Here is a 16,306-nt window from a genome sequence, read left to right on the forward strand (position 1 = left end):
AGAGAGAGAGAGAGAGAGAGAGAGAGAGAGATGAAGTGGTAAAAATTCTGACATGGTAGTTTTTTCGGATGGGTATAGCAAATTCCATCTCCACCTTCAATAGTAGGAATGAATTCATCTATCATAGGGTGAGATTTGGCTTTTTTTTTTCCACAGACCATCCAAAGCCTACACCATTGGAACAAAAAAGAGAAGGAAAATTCAAACTGAATGCGATTTGCAAGGTCGTGACACCTGGTGTCATAAAACCAGCAAGATTAGACCTGTAAGCCCATTGAGCTTGAAGTGTGAACAAGCATAGGCTCATCCATACCTTGTGCTGAAACTTAATTAATTATAATAGAGGTAATGAGGATTGAGCACTAGACCATTTGGTCTAAGTGGCTTTGATACTATACCATTCAACCTAAAAGCTTAAGCTATTAGATGAGGTCCTTAAATATGTTGATATTCTCTAAAAAGGTGCAAGAAAATTCTAGTAATCTACACCAACTACTCGGAAACCCAAAATAACCAACTGGGTGTCTAAGATATTCTATTAGACACAATCCAGACAATGTAATTGGTCAAATCGAAGTGCAACCACCGGCGAAGGGAGCAATGAGCCTCACTGGAGAGACGTGGTAGTGGGAGTTGTTCTTCCAGAGATGCCAGTGCTTAAAGAGATGAACTATCCGTTGATAGCTTTGTAATTTCAAGCTACAGTGTCATGGAGTTTTTCTTCATGTTTGTGATGGTAACGTCACTTCTGCTCTTATTGGTGCCTCTTCTCGCCGCAATAGGAGACATTTTAGTGCCATCTGTATTAGTTTTGAGTTTTACGTGTATAAGATGCTAGAGAGCATTTGCAGAGATACAGGTTTAGAAGATCGCTAGTCAACGGTTATTGGTTAGAAATCGGATACGAATCATAAGAAAATTAGATGACACGTGAAGGACATTTTTGTCATTTTATATAATACTTAACGTCTGTTAACAATTTTAGACCAAAGTGGAAATAGCCAACTTTCTGGAATTTTACCAAGTATAACTTATAGCATTCCTGTGTGATGCCCAGTTCGAAACACCAAAAGCCCCCTCTCAAATGGGCACCAAAATACAGGGCGTCATAGAAAAGCCGAAGCCTCAGCAGCATATAATAAGGTTGGACAATGGACATCATCCAACTGCCCTCACAGAGATTCATGCACCACATACCAAACCCAGTCTAATGTCATAGAAAATATAGGTCGTGCTTCATATCCTAACTATAGGGGTCCTATTCTTATATATCTTAGTAGATTATTTAACCACATTTCAAAAATCAATCTTATCTGATTATTTAATCACATACCAAACCCAGTTTAATGTCCTAAATCAATTACAAATTCAGCTTAAAAGCTTGCCACTTTGTATGTATAGTTTTCTCGTCCTGAATTTGAGGTCATTAACTACTTTAAATGTGAAACATAATAAAGGAACCTATTTTCTTTTTGTCAGTATTTTTGGCTTCTGATGATGATCCAGTGGTTGAGATTATCACTTGTTGTCTCTTTGAATATAAATACATCGAATCATCTGTATAACTGCGAGCTCTATGTGGTAAGGTTAGTAGACTTAAAAGGTTGCAATCGAACAAAACTCTAATTAAATAGTTTAGACTCAAGTTCAATTAGGTTTTAATTGAATTCGATCTCAAGGTAAGTTTAATTAGTTATTTGAACTAGAGTTCGGCCAATAAAAGGTTTGGTTCAAAAGCTCGTCAGCCTAGCTCAATTAACATATACATACATATATTATAGAATATAAAAGTATATGTTATAATATATTATGTAAAATATATTTTTTATATTATTTATATAATATAAGAATATACTATATATTAAAAATGCCACATATATTTATAAAATATAAAAATGTATGCATTTTCAATCTTTTGAGCCGAACTCAAACTCATTGAAAATTTAATCGAATCGAGCTCAAACCAAGAAATAGAATTCAAGTTGAACTCAAACTCAAACTTGAACCTAATAGTATTTTAGTTAAACCGAACCAAGACATGCAACAGTTTGACTCCACTTAGCTTTAACTCAATTGCACCCCGAAGTAGACCTACATGCACCTTGCTCTATCCCCACCCCTTAATCATCCCCCCTATCATGTGTATTTAGGTATAATTGTTGATAGAATGGGAATGATATATTAGCAATTGTTGGCACATGATGCATTACCATTGGCAATTGGCTATCTGTGTAATTTACTTTGATTCTTTTACTTTGAACTCGCATCAAGTGGGTTGTTTGGTCCATGATTTATATGGACCTTCCGATCATATTTTGCCACATTACTTACAAACTCATTGTGTGATTTAATGGCTTTTATAACACTTTGGAAAGAGAGACTGATTGACACCAATGCAAAGAGTGATATTGACCTCCTCTTCGACCTTCCCTGTCCCCTCTCTTCCCCCCCCCCCCCCCCCCTCTTTTTCTTCTTACTTTTTCTAACCACTGTTCATCATCTTCTTAACTACACCTGCACTAGAATCATCTTTACCATCGTCATTCTCTCTCTCTCTATCTCAAACACACCGTTGACACACGAAGATGACATCCAAACACGGATCACCGAATTGTTCATACTCTGTTTTATCGGAAATTCACTTTGAATGTAAGTAGCCATCTTCACCCTCAAAGTAGGGATGCTCATGATTTAGTTAATTAATCCATGGTCTTTTTTTTAATCGAATCGGTACCACTAATTTTTCAAAAACCGTGAATAGAAATCAATCGATTAACCAGTTGATTGTTTGGTTTCCAACTGTTTCAATTCATCTATTTTTATTTTTTATATTTATAATATGTGTTATAAATAAATATATTAATATATAATATATAATTTAATATAAAAATAGTGTATATTATAAATAAGATAAACTTCTTAAACTATCCTTATAGTTTAGCTAATTACTTATTGAAAATTGATTAAGTATACCTGTTTCTAGCAATTAATTAAATGTATCCTTAACGGTTAAATATGAACGAAAAAAAGGTAAAATGTCCGTTATATCCCCATACAAAATTACATTTTTATCCTTGTTTTTAACTTAACTCAATCTGTCAGATATGCTACCATCGCCATCGTCACCTGACGGCGGTCACTGCAAACACAGAACAGCGGAGGTCTGGCGGAAGTCGACTCCGGCCTAAGACGAACGGCACTGGAACCACCACGAACTTCCGCTGGAGGTCGGTGAGTTTTTTCTCCCCTGTTCTTCATTCAAATCGTCCCAGATCTACAGATGGGTGTGACGGAGGAAGAAGAAAATAGGAGAAATCTTCTCCTTTTTTTTAAAGTCGCAAGTGCCAGATCTCTAGATCTGGGAAGGGGACGGAGGAAGAAGAAATCTGATGCATGGCAGCTGCTGAGTCCACATTTATGCTTGAAATCTGATGTTGCTGAGCACCTATTCCATGACTGTCATGGTTATTATTGTTTGGGTGCTTTGCATCTCCCAAAGGACCCAACCCGCTCACTATCCCTTATCTGTTCCCGTACCATCATTCATCGTCGCTGCTAGAAGTTGCAGCAGCGGCGGTGATTTTGGTTGATCGAAAAATACACAGAGGAGAGGAGAAGAGGGTGGAGGCAGTGGCTGCGGCAATTTTGTCGATTGAAAAATAGATAGAGAAGGGGGCGGAGGAAGAAGATGATCGCCGCTGCCGCCGGAAATTGTAGCGGCGGTGGCGATTTTGGTCGATCCAAAATCGAGAGAGAAAGAGAGAGAACAAGCGACCGCCAGACTCCTTTGTTCCCTTTGCTGCTGATGTTTCTTTTCTAGTCTAGAGAGAGAGAACAGACAAGAGAGACGGGAGAGAGAGAAAGAGAGAACAGGCGAGAGAGAGGGTGCGCTGCTACTGTGTCATCCCGTCACAACTAACATAAGGTGAAGGGGAAAGAGACGTTGTTTAATGGCCTATCACCTCGAATAAAAAATAAAGTACTTGAAAAATATTTCTGGAACGGTTATAGATATTCATCTGATCTGTTTCATGGGGAGACTGGATTTTGGGGATTCTTCTTTTTCGGTGGAAGACATCGGACGGTGATTGAAATAGAAGACACGTTTAATTTTTGAAGGGTTGCAGCAGCCTTGTATTGCATTCATTTGTAATCTTTTCCACCACCGCTAAAAGAACACCCTCGCAAGGGTTGCAGTCTTGCAGACATGCATTGGCGCTGCCGATGCCGCCACCGTGGGCGGTGGTTGCGGCAGTCGGTAATTGGACGCGATCTTATCTATTCAATAAAATAAACAAAATAAATAAGAAACATATCAAACAAAACACATATAAAGATCTAAATTTGGAAAAACAAAGGAAGAAAGCATGGGGACGAACCTGCAAATGAACATCGTGGAGGGAATCTGGGCCGGCAACTAAAAAAGTCGCTTGAAGCTTTTCTTTGAGGCCATCGCACAAACAGCAACCTGGTTTGGTGTAGAGAACGAGCTTCCTTGAGGGAGATCGATTTCGGCCGACAACGAACGGCGCTGGAACCACCACAACAGTAGCCGTGGCTACCACCTCGGGCTCTTCTTTACTATATTCCTCAGATTTCTTCTTGTTGCCGCTGTTGGTGTTATTATTGTTGATTCTTATGAATCAATGAAGTCTCTTGTATTTTCGATTTCGCCACTCAAACTTGCCGGAATCTCGCCGGAACCTGCAGCTTCACTAACATTTTCCCGGCGATTTCTAGCTGGAATGAGCTTGCTGGCAAGATCCCAGAGAAGCTCTCCGGATTGTAGGGGCTGTCGGTCCATAGGAAAGGGATGAGGGTAACATTGGGTTTTTAAATTTTTAAAATTCACATAATGTCATGTGTATACGGATTTTAACCGAAAATAAAGGGACCCCAGCGGTAAAGGTAGAGTTAGTGAATTGTCAGAATGGATATATTTAGTCAATTTTTAAACAGTAAAGATAGAGTTAATCAATTAGTTAAATCATAACAGTTATCCTTATAAATATAACATATATTTATATTTATAAATACATTGCATATAAATTTATATATAATATATACTATTTAGTTTGATTAACTGTCAATTTTTCATTTCATTTAATAGAAACTGAACTTGTACCATCTGTTTCTTGACAAAAATAAAACACCTAACCAAAATATTCAATTAACAATTCGGTTCAATTTTTAGATTTTTCAGTTTTTGTTGAATACTTTTAGCTTAGATGAGATAAGATTAGCTGAATATAATAGCTATTCAATGAGCTGTGGAACCAATAATAACACTCCACGATGGTCATAAAATACATGGGCCTACAACCATTTCCACATCTTGTTGCACAGCTTAAGCCTTCAGCAAATTGTAATTTAACTCAGACTGACTGATTGATAGGATAAAAATGTGAGTCTTGATATCCTACCTACGACAACTCTACCTACATCTATCCATGAGATCGCAATCATATGTGGAGAATATTTCACTACCTTACATGGTGTTATGCATGGGGAAATGTTTCGATAGTATTTTGTGGGCAGAGTTGTGGTGGGTAGGAGATCCCGAGTCTAAAAATATACCTTGATTGGGTATCATCCACAACTCGGAATCTGCTACCCACAAGGTGTGCCCACATCCATACCAAGCACCACCACCACCACATATTGGGAACATCTCTCCCCATGAATGACAAGGGAGATATTCCCAATTAGGGGTGGATATGAATTGAGCTTTTCATGAGCTCGAGCTTGGTCTAGACCGAGCTTCGAACTAAATTCGAGCCTGAGTACCGAGCTCATTTACTAATCGAGCCAAGCTCGAATACTATGTAATTCGGTTTGTTAGGCTCGCGAGCCTATTCGAGCCCTATATATATAATTTTTATATTTATATAATATTCATATATAATTATATAATTTATATTTAATTTTATTGGTGTACACACACTTATATTGTGGTCCATATTGTATCTTAGATTTTCTTATTTTGTCTAATGGGGTGGGAGGAAAGAAAAAACCCTCATAACATTCAATTGAAACTTGAAGTCTTGAATTGTCGAACTGGTTTGAAAAGTGAGAAGAGAAGACTGAGAACATGAAAAGTCACAGTTTCACAGACAAACAGAGAGCAAGTGCGAGTGTGCAACAAGTGAAGACGCCACCATTGAAGAGGATTACCTATGATCTGTGACTCTACGATTCCCGGTCTCCTTCTTCTTCTTCTTATTTTGGATTTTCTTATGGCTTCTACAGGGTCTTTGTGATTTTGGTTCATCTTGCAAGTTGTATCCACACCATTAAAAAGGTAGTTGAAATATGTAATGTTTAATTTAGGACCTTTAGGTTCAACCGTTCATCTTACAGATTCATTTGTAATTCTTATGGCTTCTATAGGGATTTTGGTTCATCCCTATAGATTCCTCTGTAATTTTTAGTGTGGTTAGTTTTTTTTTTTTTTCTTGATTTGTTTCTAGTTGTTTTATGTTATAATATGTTTTGAGATTCCTTTGACTTCTCAAAAGGGACGAATGATTAGTCATGCAATGTTTCGGGTTTATAATTTTTTTTCTTCAAGTTTATAATTTCTTTTTCTTGATTAGGTGAAGAATGATAACATTCATTCTGAATTTCTACAAGTCATTTTTCAATTAAAAAGTTGTCTCCCATTGTAACAAATTAAATTATGACTATCAAACTGAACCTGGTCCACGGTGTAGATGGTTTGCCACTTAGCTCATTTTATTAATAAAATGATCAGTTGATCACCCTCATAGAAAACACATGTCATAGGTGCTTTTGCACTGTCCAATTGATAAAATGATAAGTCAGATTACTTGGTTGCATTCATCCAATTAGACTAGAACAAATTATACACATTCCGACTTCAAAGTTGATCGCATGCTTTTGGCACCATTGTCGAGGATTCAAAAACTGAAATTTCAAATGCTTGTACACCAGTCTATGGAGGCGAATGAAAGAAAATATTAAAGAAAACCAGTTATCTCAGTTCAACTTGAATGAAGATATTCTGTTTCATTTCTTTATTGAATTGAAGTAAATTCTGAAAAATGGTTGAAATGTTAGCTTCAAAATTCTGGTCTTTTGGTCTGAATGAAGTGTTCCGCCTTTGATGTTGTCATTTTAATTTTCTCTAGTCTTGTGTGTTGATTAGTTAAGCTTCTTCCACGAAGGGACATGGAGGGTCATATTATTTTTCCCTCGAAATGTTCTCTTTAAATAATAATTCTATGATAAATGTGTGACACAAAAATTGCCAGATGGCTTAGCTGGTAATGTTGGGTGGAAATAGTTGCCACTTGTCACTGACTTGAAAACTTGTGTGACCGTAAATTATTTGAAGGTTGTAAGATTTTGCTGTGGCCATGGTTGCAGTAGATGCGGATTCCACTCCTAGGTCAATGTTTTTGATTGTCTAGACTCTAGACTCCACCCTTGGTGGGAGGTTAACCTGCGTCAAGGGAAAGGTCGTGGGGATCTCCTCAAAATAGAAATGCTGCAAACACTGAGCTCGGATTTGAGCTTGAATTCGAGCTCGAGTAGGTTCATTATCAAGTTCAAGCTGAACTGAACTTGAATATAAATGTTTTTTATTCGAACTGATATTTTTAGTTCAAATCGAGCCCAAATTCGAGTTTGATATTTTATTATCGAGTTGAACTCGAATAATCAAATATTTGGCTCGACTCAACTCGTATCCACTCCTATAATCCCAATGCACAGTTGTCATGTCTAGTGGGTAGAGATGTGAGGTCATCTCGTGGATAACAAATCTAAGCTCCAAACTAAGTTGAAAATTGAGAGCACATGGCAGGCCTTGCGGCGGAGGATCTGCTACTCACAAGAGGGCTCTTCACATCAACCTCATAGAATGTTTCAGCCGCACATGGAGAATATTTCCCAATTTTCATGGGATATTTCCCAATCCACGGTGAAATGGGGTGTTAGAAGCGATTTGTGAGGAGCAGATATCAATTCCTTGTGACCCACCAATTAAGTAATCGCTGACACGTCCGCATGTGATTGAAAGTCACGAGAGTGCTGCGAGATGTGTGGAGATGGGCTTCAGTCACTGCAAGGCCCGTTCGAACACCGATCTCCATCTGAAATGGGATTCAGTCAGTGCAATGTCCGTTGAAACAACCGTGATAGCTTGCATTACGAATATCTCCGTATTTCTATATTTTATTTCATAGAGAGATATTCCTAGGCTATCATGGTTGTTTGAACGCACTTTGCACCGACTGAATCTCATTTCAGATGTGTGTGCTCTCGAAATCTTGGCCTTCGGGTCTTTGACATAATAGAACCCTCCACTTGTTTGTTTCCAATTGGCCCACGATAAGGAAAACTCTGAGACCGGATCTGCTCATCACAAGGGCGCTTCCCACGCGCCTCACACGCACATCTTATCATGCATTGGAAACATCTCCCGTATTTATAAGTTACTTTTTTACGAGAGATATTCCCAATACACGGTGATGTACACCTGAGGCGCCCAAGTGTGAGGAGCAGATCCCATCCCGAAAACTCTATAGAATCTCCACGAGTCGGGTGGTCTGCTTTCCAGAGCTTCGAGTGATGACTGAAATCTATACCTCCGTCGAACCTGCGACTGAAGAAACATTTGCGCCTGATACCTATTTCATTCTCTGAGATTATTCTTAGGGTTCAGACCTCTTCCCCGCTCCGTCTTTTTCAATTACTATTTGCCTTTTAGTAAAGAACGTTAGTCTGTTCATAGGTATCGGAGAGTTGGAGACGATTGGAGTTGTCTTAGTTCTGATTATATGGATGATAATTAGTCTTCCTCTAATGAAATATCTTCTTGCTGTTGATGTGGTCTTGGAGGTCCGCGGAGCTTTATTTTTTGTTTGGAAGAGATTCTTTTGAACCAGATGGCAGATCGTTATTGGATTGTTTTTTGCGCGGCATTTTCGTGTTTGGTTGGAGTTCTCAACGCCAGTCCCGGTGACTCTGATCCGCTTTACAAGTAGGTTTCTGTTCGTTTCTTTTTTGGTAGTTGTGATTAGGTAAATCTTTACCTAAATTGTTGTTTAATGCGTTATCTTGATCAAAAATGGATTTCATAAATCATAAGTACATTTTATTTGCTTTGAAGAAATGGAAGGAGAGCATAGATTCCAAACGCAATTCTACCGTGACAAAAGAAAATAAATAAATACTAAACATCTTGGAAGAAAGTGGAGGAAATAAACCAGTAAAGTAGATCTTTCTCATTTATGGGTAGTCTTGAATGAGAATAATCCTCTTCTGTAGGGAAAGGTGCTAAGTATATTGGTTGTAAGACACAAATTGTTGTTGATGGTGTCTAACCGGTGGTCATTGAACAGTGAGATTGGACGGGGATAAGGAACATGGGACTTATTTGACCGGTACAATATCATCATATCCTTGATTTCCCGTTCAAGAAAATATACTGAAGTTTCTTGAACACTTGTTGCCTTTTCTTGGGAGAGTTGATATTGAAGCTTAACTACATCTATTTGTAAATGAGCAACCGTCAGCTGGATTTAAATCAAAAGGCTAGTTAATCATTTTAGGAAGTTGATCCCACAATTACAGCATGATGCATTATGTTTGAGGTCTAGAGCATAACCTCATTGCTTAAACCATTCAACCTGTAGTAATTTCCATAAAAATTTTTCAGATGGTCAATCAATTTTTTTTCCTGAAAACCTAGGATTAAAAGCCAACACTCATAAAAAAAGTTATTCTGTAACTGGTTTTAGGTACTGATTGAAGCTGCATGTTACCATTTTATGGTATCCAGGCAGAAAACCAATGTGGAAGGTGTATGGGGGGGACCGGGGTGGGGGGGTGGGGCACCTTCCCCAGACTCTGTTTTTGCACCTAACAAGGGAAAGTACAGTAAAAGTCTTATGCTCTCTAGATTCAATGGGACCATGACGTCAAACAAATGGCTGAAAAGATCTTCTCTAGAAATCAAGGATGGGGTTTATATAAATGTGTAAGGGAAAACATGGTTTCTGATCCATATTCATCAAAAAATAATGTATGAGTTCCATTGTTGCTAAGTGAAGCTAACCAAATGTTAAATCATAAGCTTTATTTGTCAGCCATAAGCTGTTTATGCCCATTCTCCCTACTCTTGATTTTCTTTGATTGCAAATGATTTTACAGTATTCTATTTAAAAACTTCATTGGTCATTGTTGCCAGTATGAAAAAAGTGCATACGCAACCAAGTTGGCATGCTGCATATGAAAAAAAATGCAATTAAATTTGAGTCTGGATCTGCTCCGACCACTTTGCTGTGGTCAATTGTGCTATACAATAAAATTGAAACATGTATTCACAAGCTCATGTGTATGTTGTCCTCATACTAGGATTAGCACAGCCTCCACCATTCTTGTATTCATGTTTTTGTTTCTTATGTGCCAAGGCCAACTTTTTTCTTTTTTTTTTTTTTTTTGAAAATAGTTTTCCAAATTCTAGCCCCCTTTGTCTTTCCTGTTTTTTCCTTTTCATTCCCAAGTCCCAAACCTCCAATCCTTCTTTCTCTCTGTTGTCACATCCACTGCCAGCACCACTGGCTTGGGTCCACCATTTAAAGTAACCACTGCTACTGTAAAATGTAAGGGTATCCCTAAAAAAAATGCTAAAATTTTTTCAAGCATCTTTCAGAAACAAGCTTATAAAATAAAGAACAGAAATTCCATAATCCCATCATTCCTCTACTCTGCAACCTGAAAAGAACTTGTTATGCCTATATGAAAAGGAGCTTGTGAAGATGTGTCACAAAAGAAGTTAAAAAGGGAGTAGCATAGAATTAAACTCTTCCTTCTTTGGCCTGCTCTCTGGTGTGTTATGTGTAAATGTGCAACATGAACTTGGCATGGCCCATAGTGTCTCTTGGAAATACAGATATGCTGCTAGAGAAATAAAAAACATCTTAGAGGAAATGCGAGCAAAATATAACATTGATACCCTTGTCTGCCAATGGGTTTGCAAAACAGGTGCTGTAAGAGACAGAATGTATTGGAGCCAAGTGATATATTATAAGAAAATGGTTATGTAATGTGGTGGGAGTTAGCTGAGGCTAACTACCCCAAGGGGATGCAAGATTGCTCGTTGTGTTTCTTTTTATTTAGCAGCATTAATGAAACTGACAGTTATTAAGCACTATGATTTCCACTCAATACAAAACCAGGTTCCCCCTGACCCCATTATGAATCCGCCCTGTTTACCCTTTGTCTAGCCAGTCTATCAGCCAAACTGTTCCCACCTTTCGAGGTCCAAAGAAAAGTAGCATTCAGTTCTGCTCTGCCGCCAGTAATCAGACAAATACTTGTATATCCAAGTTCCTATGGAATTATTTCTTAACCAACCCTCTATCACCTTAGTGTCTCCCTCCACTGTCAGGCTTCTATAATTTAGAGATACTGCCATCAGTTCATCCCTTGTTGAATTTCCATTCCCAATGGATCCTGAATAGTACCATTATAGATCCATCATGGCATCTGAAAAGTCCTCCTATACCTGAATTTCCCAGATTCCTTAAAATGCTCCATCAAAGTTTAGCTTAAAGTATTGCAGATCATTAGGCTTCCAGTTATACTTTTCAGCGGAAGAATCAGCAATAATTTGCCAATTCCTTGCCATGTCATCATTAGTCCTCTATCCAAAATTGTATCTATAAGTCCACACTTCTTCACAGAACAGCTGCTCTTGGGCACCTCCATAAAGCTTTCTCCCTCTTCTTGGGTGGTGAGAAGAAGGATGTCCTGAAAAGAGTCTTTAGATCTGGGGGGGGGGGAGGGGGGAATCTATAGGATCATAGGAGGTTTAAGTATGGAGTTGTTTCACTACTAGCCCTGCATGGAAAACGTATGTTAGGGGAGATACACCAATCTCTTTTGTAGATTTTCACAAGGTTGATCCTATCGCCCTCCTTTTATAACATCCTTAATTATCTCCCTGAGAATGCCAAGATCTTCACCTTATACATGGATTTTCAGTCAGAAAAGAAAGTATTCAAATCTCCCATCTTCAGTTTGCAAATGTTACAATCTTATTTCTTGAATGCAGGAAAGAGTATATTCTTTTGAAGAAAGTAATGATTTAATTAAAGATGAGGGACAGGGTACATGAGGAGATGTACAACTGCAAGGAATGACTCTCCAATGAGATTACAAGGGTAAAATGCAGTTACTGGTATCTATTATGGGTGCTACATTAGTGCAGCAGAAATTGGTGGAATCATCCGCAGGGCTGATGGTGCTACATTATGGGTTTTAGTGGGCCAATAGAAGAGTCCAGTTCCATAGAGCACAGGTTTAAGCCCTGTTGATTGGTCTCAGAATTGTTAGGTATCTATCAAATCACTTTGATAACTATTGGTATTGGAGACTTGTAAAAGGCTATTTTACGGTCTTAAAGTGTGGACAGTGGCCCTTGGATACTATCTCTCATCTTCTCAATGAAATTAGAGAAATCCCATCTCTGCTGAATGGCCAGATTAGATTCCAGGGAAGCTAAACCCAATGGCTCATGGATTAGCTAAATCAAGGGTTAAGAGGTCCTTTTTGTTATGTAGCTTTTATACCTCTTTAGTATAGCCCTTTAGCTTGCTGATTATAATGAAACTACCTCTTTCTCAACAAAATAAGGAAAAAAAAAAGAAGAAAAAGGAACTAGAAACCTATCAAAGGAAAAAGAAAAAAGAACTAGAGGCAGGGGAAGATATGGGGGGGGGGGATGGAAATTGACTTGACAGGAAGGGATGATGGCATGCGGATTATGGGTCCTTGGAAGTTTTCTGGGTGTTTGTCACGTTGGTTGGTTGGTCATTCTTCAGGTTTGGTATTTCAACTTCATTTCTGGTGGTTTACATAGTGCATGCTTTAAGTATTGGATGGTTAGTTTTTTGTTCTGGTTGGGTATTTAAGCTTTGTTTCTATTGGGGCTGCACAGTGCATGGTTTAAGTGGGTCTTTATTGTGCTTAAGTGTTGATCATGATGTTTAAGGTCGGGTTTGTAGGGTGTGGATCCTTATTTTGACATTCCCCTTTTTTGTTTTCTTTAGATTTTTCTGCTTTTTTTTCACATGGGCTACAAAGCCCATATACACCTTGTATACTTTGTTTCGTTTTTTTTTTTTTTTGCTTTTTAATTAATTTTCTTTAAAGAAATAAGTGGGATAATGGTCTATTTTGTTTTGTAATCTTTTTGGTCTTTCATGTGCTTGATAAAATTCTATTCCTTGAAAGTAGTTTAACATAGATAGAATTGGATTTGGTTATTATCTATAACAAACATTCTCCCTGTGATTCTACTAGGCTGGGTTGAACCGTGATATATAATTTCATAATAAAATTTTGGATTCCAGGTCTTGTGTAGACCAGTGTGAGAAGACTGGTTGTGTTGGGGATACATGTTTTCAGCACTGCAGGTTCTCATCCGATGGGATCCCTGTTGATGGTCCATGGTACATGCAAGAACCACTATATCTGAGGTGGAAACAGTGGGATTGTCAGAGTGACTGTCGGTACCACTGCATGCTTGATAGAGAAAGGGAAAGAGAGAAACTCGGTAACAAACCAGTCAAATATCATGGAAAGTGGCCTTTCTGGCGTGTCTTTGGCATTCAGGTTTGAATTCCAGTATCCTAGTATTTTTATATTTGAGTGCCACTTTGAAATCAATAGTTTCTTAAATCTTAATTGCTTGTCTGCTTTACCTGCCTCTAGTAAAATGATAAGAGAATAGTTTAAAAAGAGACATTATTCATGTTTTCAGGAGCCTGTTTCTGTGGCACTTTCTACATTAAACCTTGCAATACAGTTCCATGGATGGCTATCTTTTTTCATTTTACTGTATTACAAATTGCCTCTGAGGCCAAATAAGAAGACGTATTATGAGTACACCACCTTGTGGCATATCTATGGGCTCTTATCAATGAATTCCTGGTTCTGGAGTGCTGTTTTTCACACACGGTAATCTTTTGCTTCTTTCTTTTTTCTTTTGTTTTTTTTTTCCTTTTTCTTTTTCCTGATGACTTTGCCACTTCCTTAATGAAGGGGGAGGAGATGGGTATAGAGTTCTCTAATTATATCTGTACCCCCACCCCCCGACACATGCACACACAAAAAGGAAAGAAAAGAAAAATAAAAGGATTAACTCATTGTCATTTTGGAGTAAATAGGAAGTTTTGGTTACATTGTTTGAAACTGTCCACCCTTTAAGATGTCCTGGAAGCGTCACTGGAGTGTCACGTGTGCAGATATTTATCTTTCTTGGCCTAATGAGACTAAATTGCAATTCTTCTGTGCATAATAATTAATACATCATTCGAGAAATTGGCTAACTTCATTTTCCCTGTTTTTCTTTTTTTCGGTTTTTCTATATTGAATCATTTTTGCAGAGATGTAGATCTGACAGAGAAGCTAGACTACTCTTCAGCTGTGGCCTTACTTGGATACACCCTTATTCTAGCCATACTTAGAACTTTCAATGTCAAGGATGAGGCTGCTAGAGTCATGGTTGCTGCTCCATTAATTGCATTCGTGACAACCCATATCTTATATCTCAACTTCTATAAACTTGACTATGGTAAGCCTTGATTGGTTCACATAAGATTTCTCCATTAAAAGATACACATACAGCTACACGTTGCTAAAATACCATATTTGTAAAGAATTTTTAAGATCCTCTCGCATCCTCTGTTATGCTTTGCTCATGTTTATGGTGTCCCTGATCTATTTGGAATAATCAAAATTTTAAGAGCCAAGAAACTCCATTTTAACAACTATTGACTTTCAATTGCATGGATTTTACCTTGTCAACTTTTTTACGTGTACAACTATGATCTAGTTTGATGAATAACTAGGACGTAGTTTTCTCCCACTAAAAAATCATCCTTTTAGATATACTGCGTATTTTACTGTTTCATCAAGAACTTGTGCATGTATTGATGGTCTGACATACTATGACAGGTTTGAACGTGAAAGTGTGTGTTATCATTGGCATAGCTCAGCTTCTTCTCTGGGCTGTCTGGGCTGGGCTGTCTGGCCATCCGTCAAGATGGAAATTGTGGGTGGTTGTTGTGGGTGGAGGCCTTGCCATGCTCTTAGAGATATATGATTTCCCTCCATACCAAGGATTTGTGGACGCTCATGCTCTCTGGCATGCTGCCACCATCCCTTTGAGCTACCTCTGGTGGAGTTTCATCAAAGATGATGCAGAGTTCAGGACTTCGAGTCTTGTTAAGAAGGTAAAGTAGGTAAATGTGCTTGTTGTGCAATCAAAATCAGACAATTTGTATTCAATTAACAATTGTCAACCCACTTCGTCATATTAATTGATACTGGATTTTCTCCTTTTTTGTCCTTCCAAAATGCTTGTCGGAATGTCTCTCTAGAATTTCATCTGTGTATGATTGCTGAAACCATGGGGATGTTCAGTGACTTCTTTTTTTTTAATGGAGAAGAAATCCCATTTTACCATCGCTGCTGTTCTTACCTTTTAGGCTCCATTTGCTTTTCGATAAGTTACTTACCCATATTGATAAAAAAAGGAAGATAAGTTACTTACCCATGTTCTTTTATTTTCCAAGTAAATAATCTAATGGCCATTTTAGCCATAAAAGTCCTTTATTAAAAGGGATATTTTTGTTTCATCCAAGTATTTTCTTAACGTAAAGCTGTCAAATGAATGACATTGTCTGAAATACTAAAAGATGATAGTATAGGAACAGTGATCAGTTTTAGAGAAAATTCCACAAACGAATTGTATGCTAATATTTTATTAGCTAGGTAAATAAGTGATCCTATACTATCATTAAATATTGGGTAAAAGACTCGAAGTTTTCATTATTTAACTTAAATCTAAATTTTTTAAATGGACTTAAAAGATACCTTGTGATTGTTTTACCCTCTTTTTCCCCTTCCAACCATTAGCAAGAATGATAAGTGAGGCTTTAACATGGATGTAGAGATTGATTAGGCTCAGTTTGGATGTTTTGACAGCTGTAGGTATTGGCTATACAAATACAAAGCTTTCAAAAAATATACAAAGCTTTCAGAAAAGGATTTGAAATGACAAATCCTTTAATACCAAAAGCTTTCAAAAAACACCATATACAAAGTTCTCAAAAAAAGATTTGAAATGACAAATCCTTTAGTACCAATTACCAAAGGAAAGAGAAGCATATGCATCTTTAAAAGAATTAGATTACCATTATGCATAGACATGCATTGGTTTGCACCACTGTGAAACCCTTATTTTCCAGGCTAATTGAAGACCATCTTT

At 37.7% G+C, this 16,306-nt stretch overlaps 1 protein-coding gene and 1 long non-coding RNA gene across 2 annotated transcripts; one reads left to right on the plus strand and one right to left on the minus strand.

Moving 5' to 3' along the window:
• Window positions 1-2,986: 2,986 nt before the first annotated feature.
• On the minus strand, window positions 2,987-4,860 carry LOC148790663 (uncharacterized). The gene is made up of 2 exons (XR_016077940.1): window positions 4,380-4,860; window positions 2,987-4,278 (listed from the first exon to the last, which is right to left on the minus strand). It is a non-coding gene; the product is annotated as an uncharacterized LOC148790663 (long non-coding RNA).
• Window positions 4,861-8,484: 3,624 nt separating this feature from the next.
• Window positions 8,485-15,393, plus strand: LOC104612688 (uncharacterized). Its single transcript, XM_010280213.3, has 5 exons — window positions 8,485-9,007; window positions 13,386-13,647; window positions 13,796-13,992; window positions 14,421-14,608; window positions 14,992-15,393. The coding sequence occupies exons 1-5, from the start codon at window positions 8,913-8,915 to the stop codon at window positions 15,276-15,278; spliced, it is 1,029 nt and encodes a 342-aa protein (XP_010278515.1). The 5' UTR covers window positions 8,485-8,912; the 3' UTR covers window positions 15,279-15,393.
• The last annotated feature ends 913 nt before the right edge of the window (window positions 15,394-16,306 follow it).

The sequence above is a fragment of the Nelumbo nucifera genome, chromosome 6, assembly GCF_055504915.1.
Source record: "Nelumbo nucifera cultivar China Antique chromosome 6, China Antique-T2T, whole genome shotgun sequence".
NCBI lineage: Eukaryota > Viridiplantae > Streptophyta > Magnoliopsida > Proteales > Nelumbonaceae > Nelumbo > Nelumbo nucifera.

Bases quoted from the DNA above. Each gene is read 5' to 3' on its own strand.
- LOC104612688 (XM_010280213.3), top strand. From the start codon at position 8,913: ATGGCAGATCGTTATTGGATTGTTTTTTGCGCGGCATTTTCGTGTTTG. The intron at 9,008-13,385 runs GTAGGTTTCTGT...TTTGGATTCCAG, and splicing joins GACTCTGATCCGCTTTACAA to GTCTTGTGTAGACCAGTGTG. The intron at 13,648-13,795 runs GTTTGAATTCCA...TCATGTTTTCAG, and splicing joins GGCGTGTCTTTGGCATTCAG to GAGCCTGTTTCTGTGGCACT.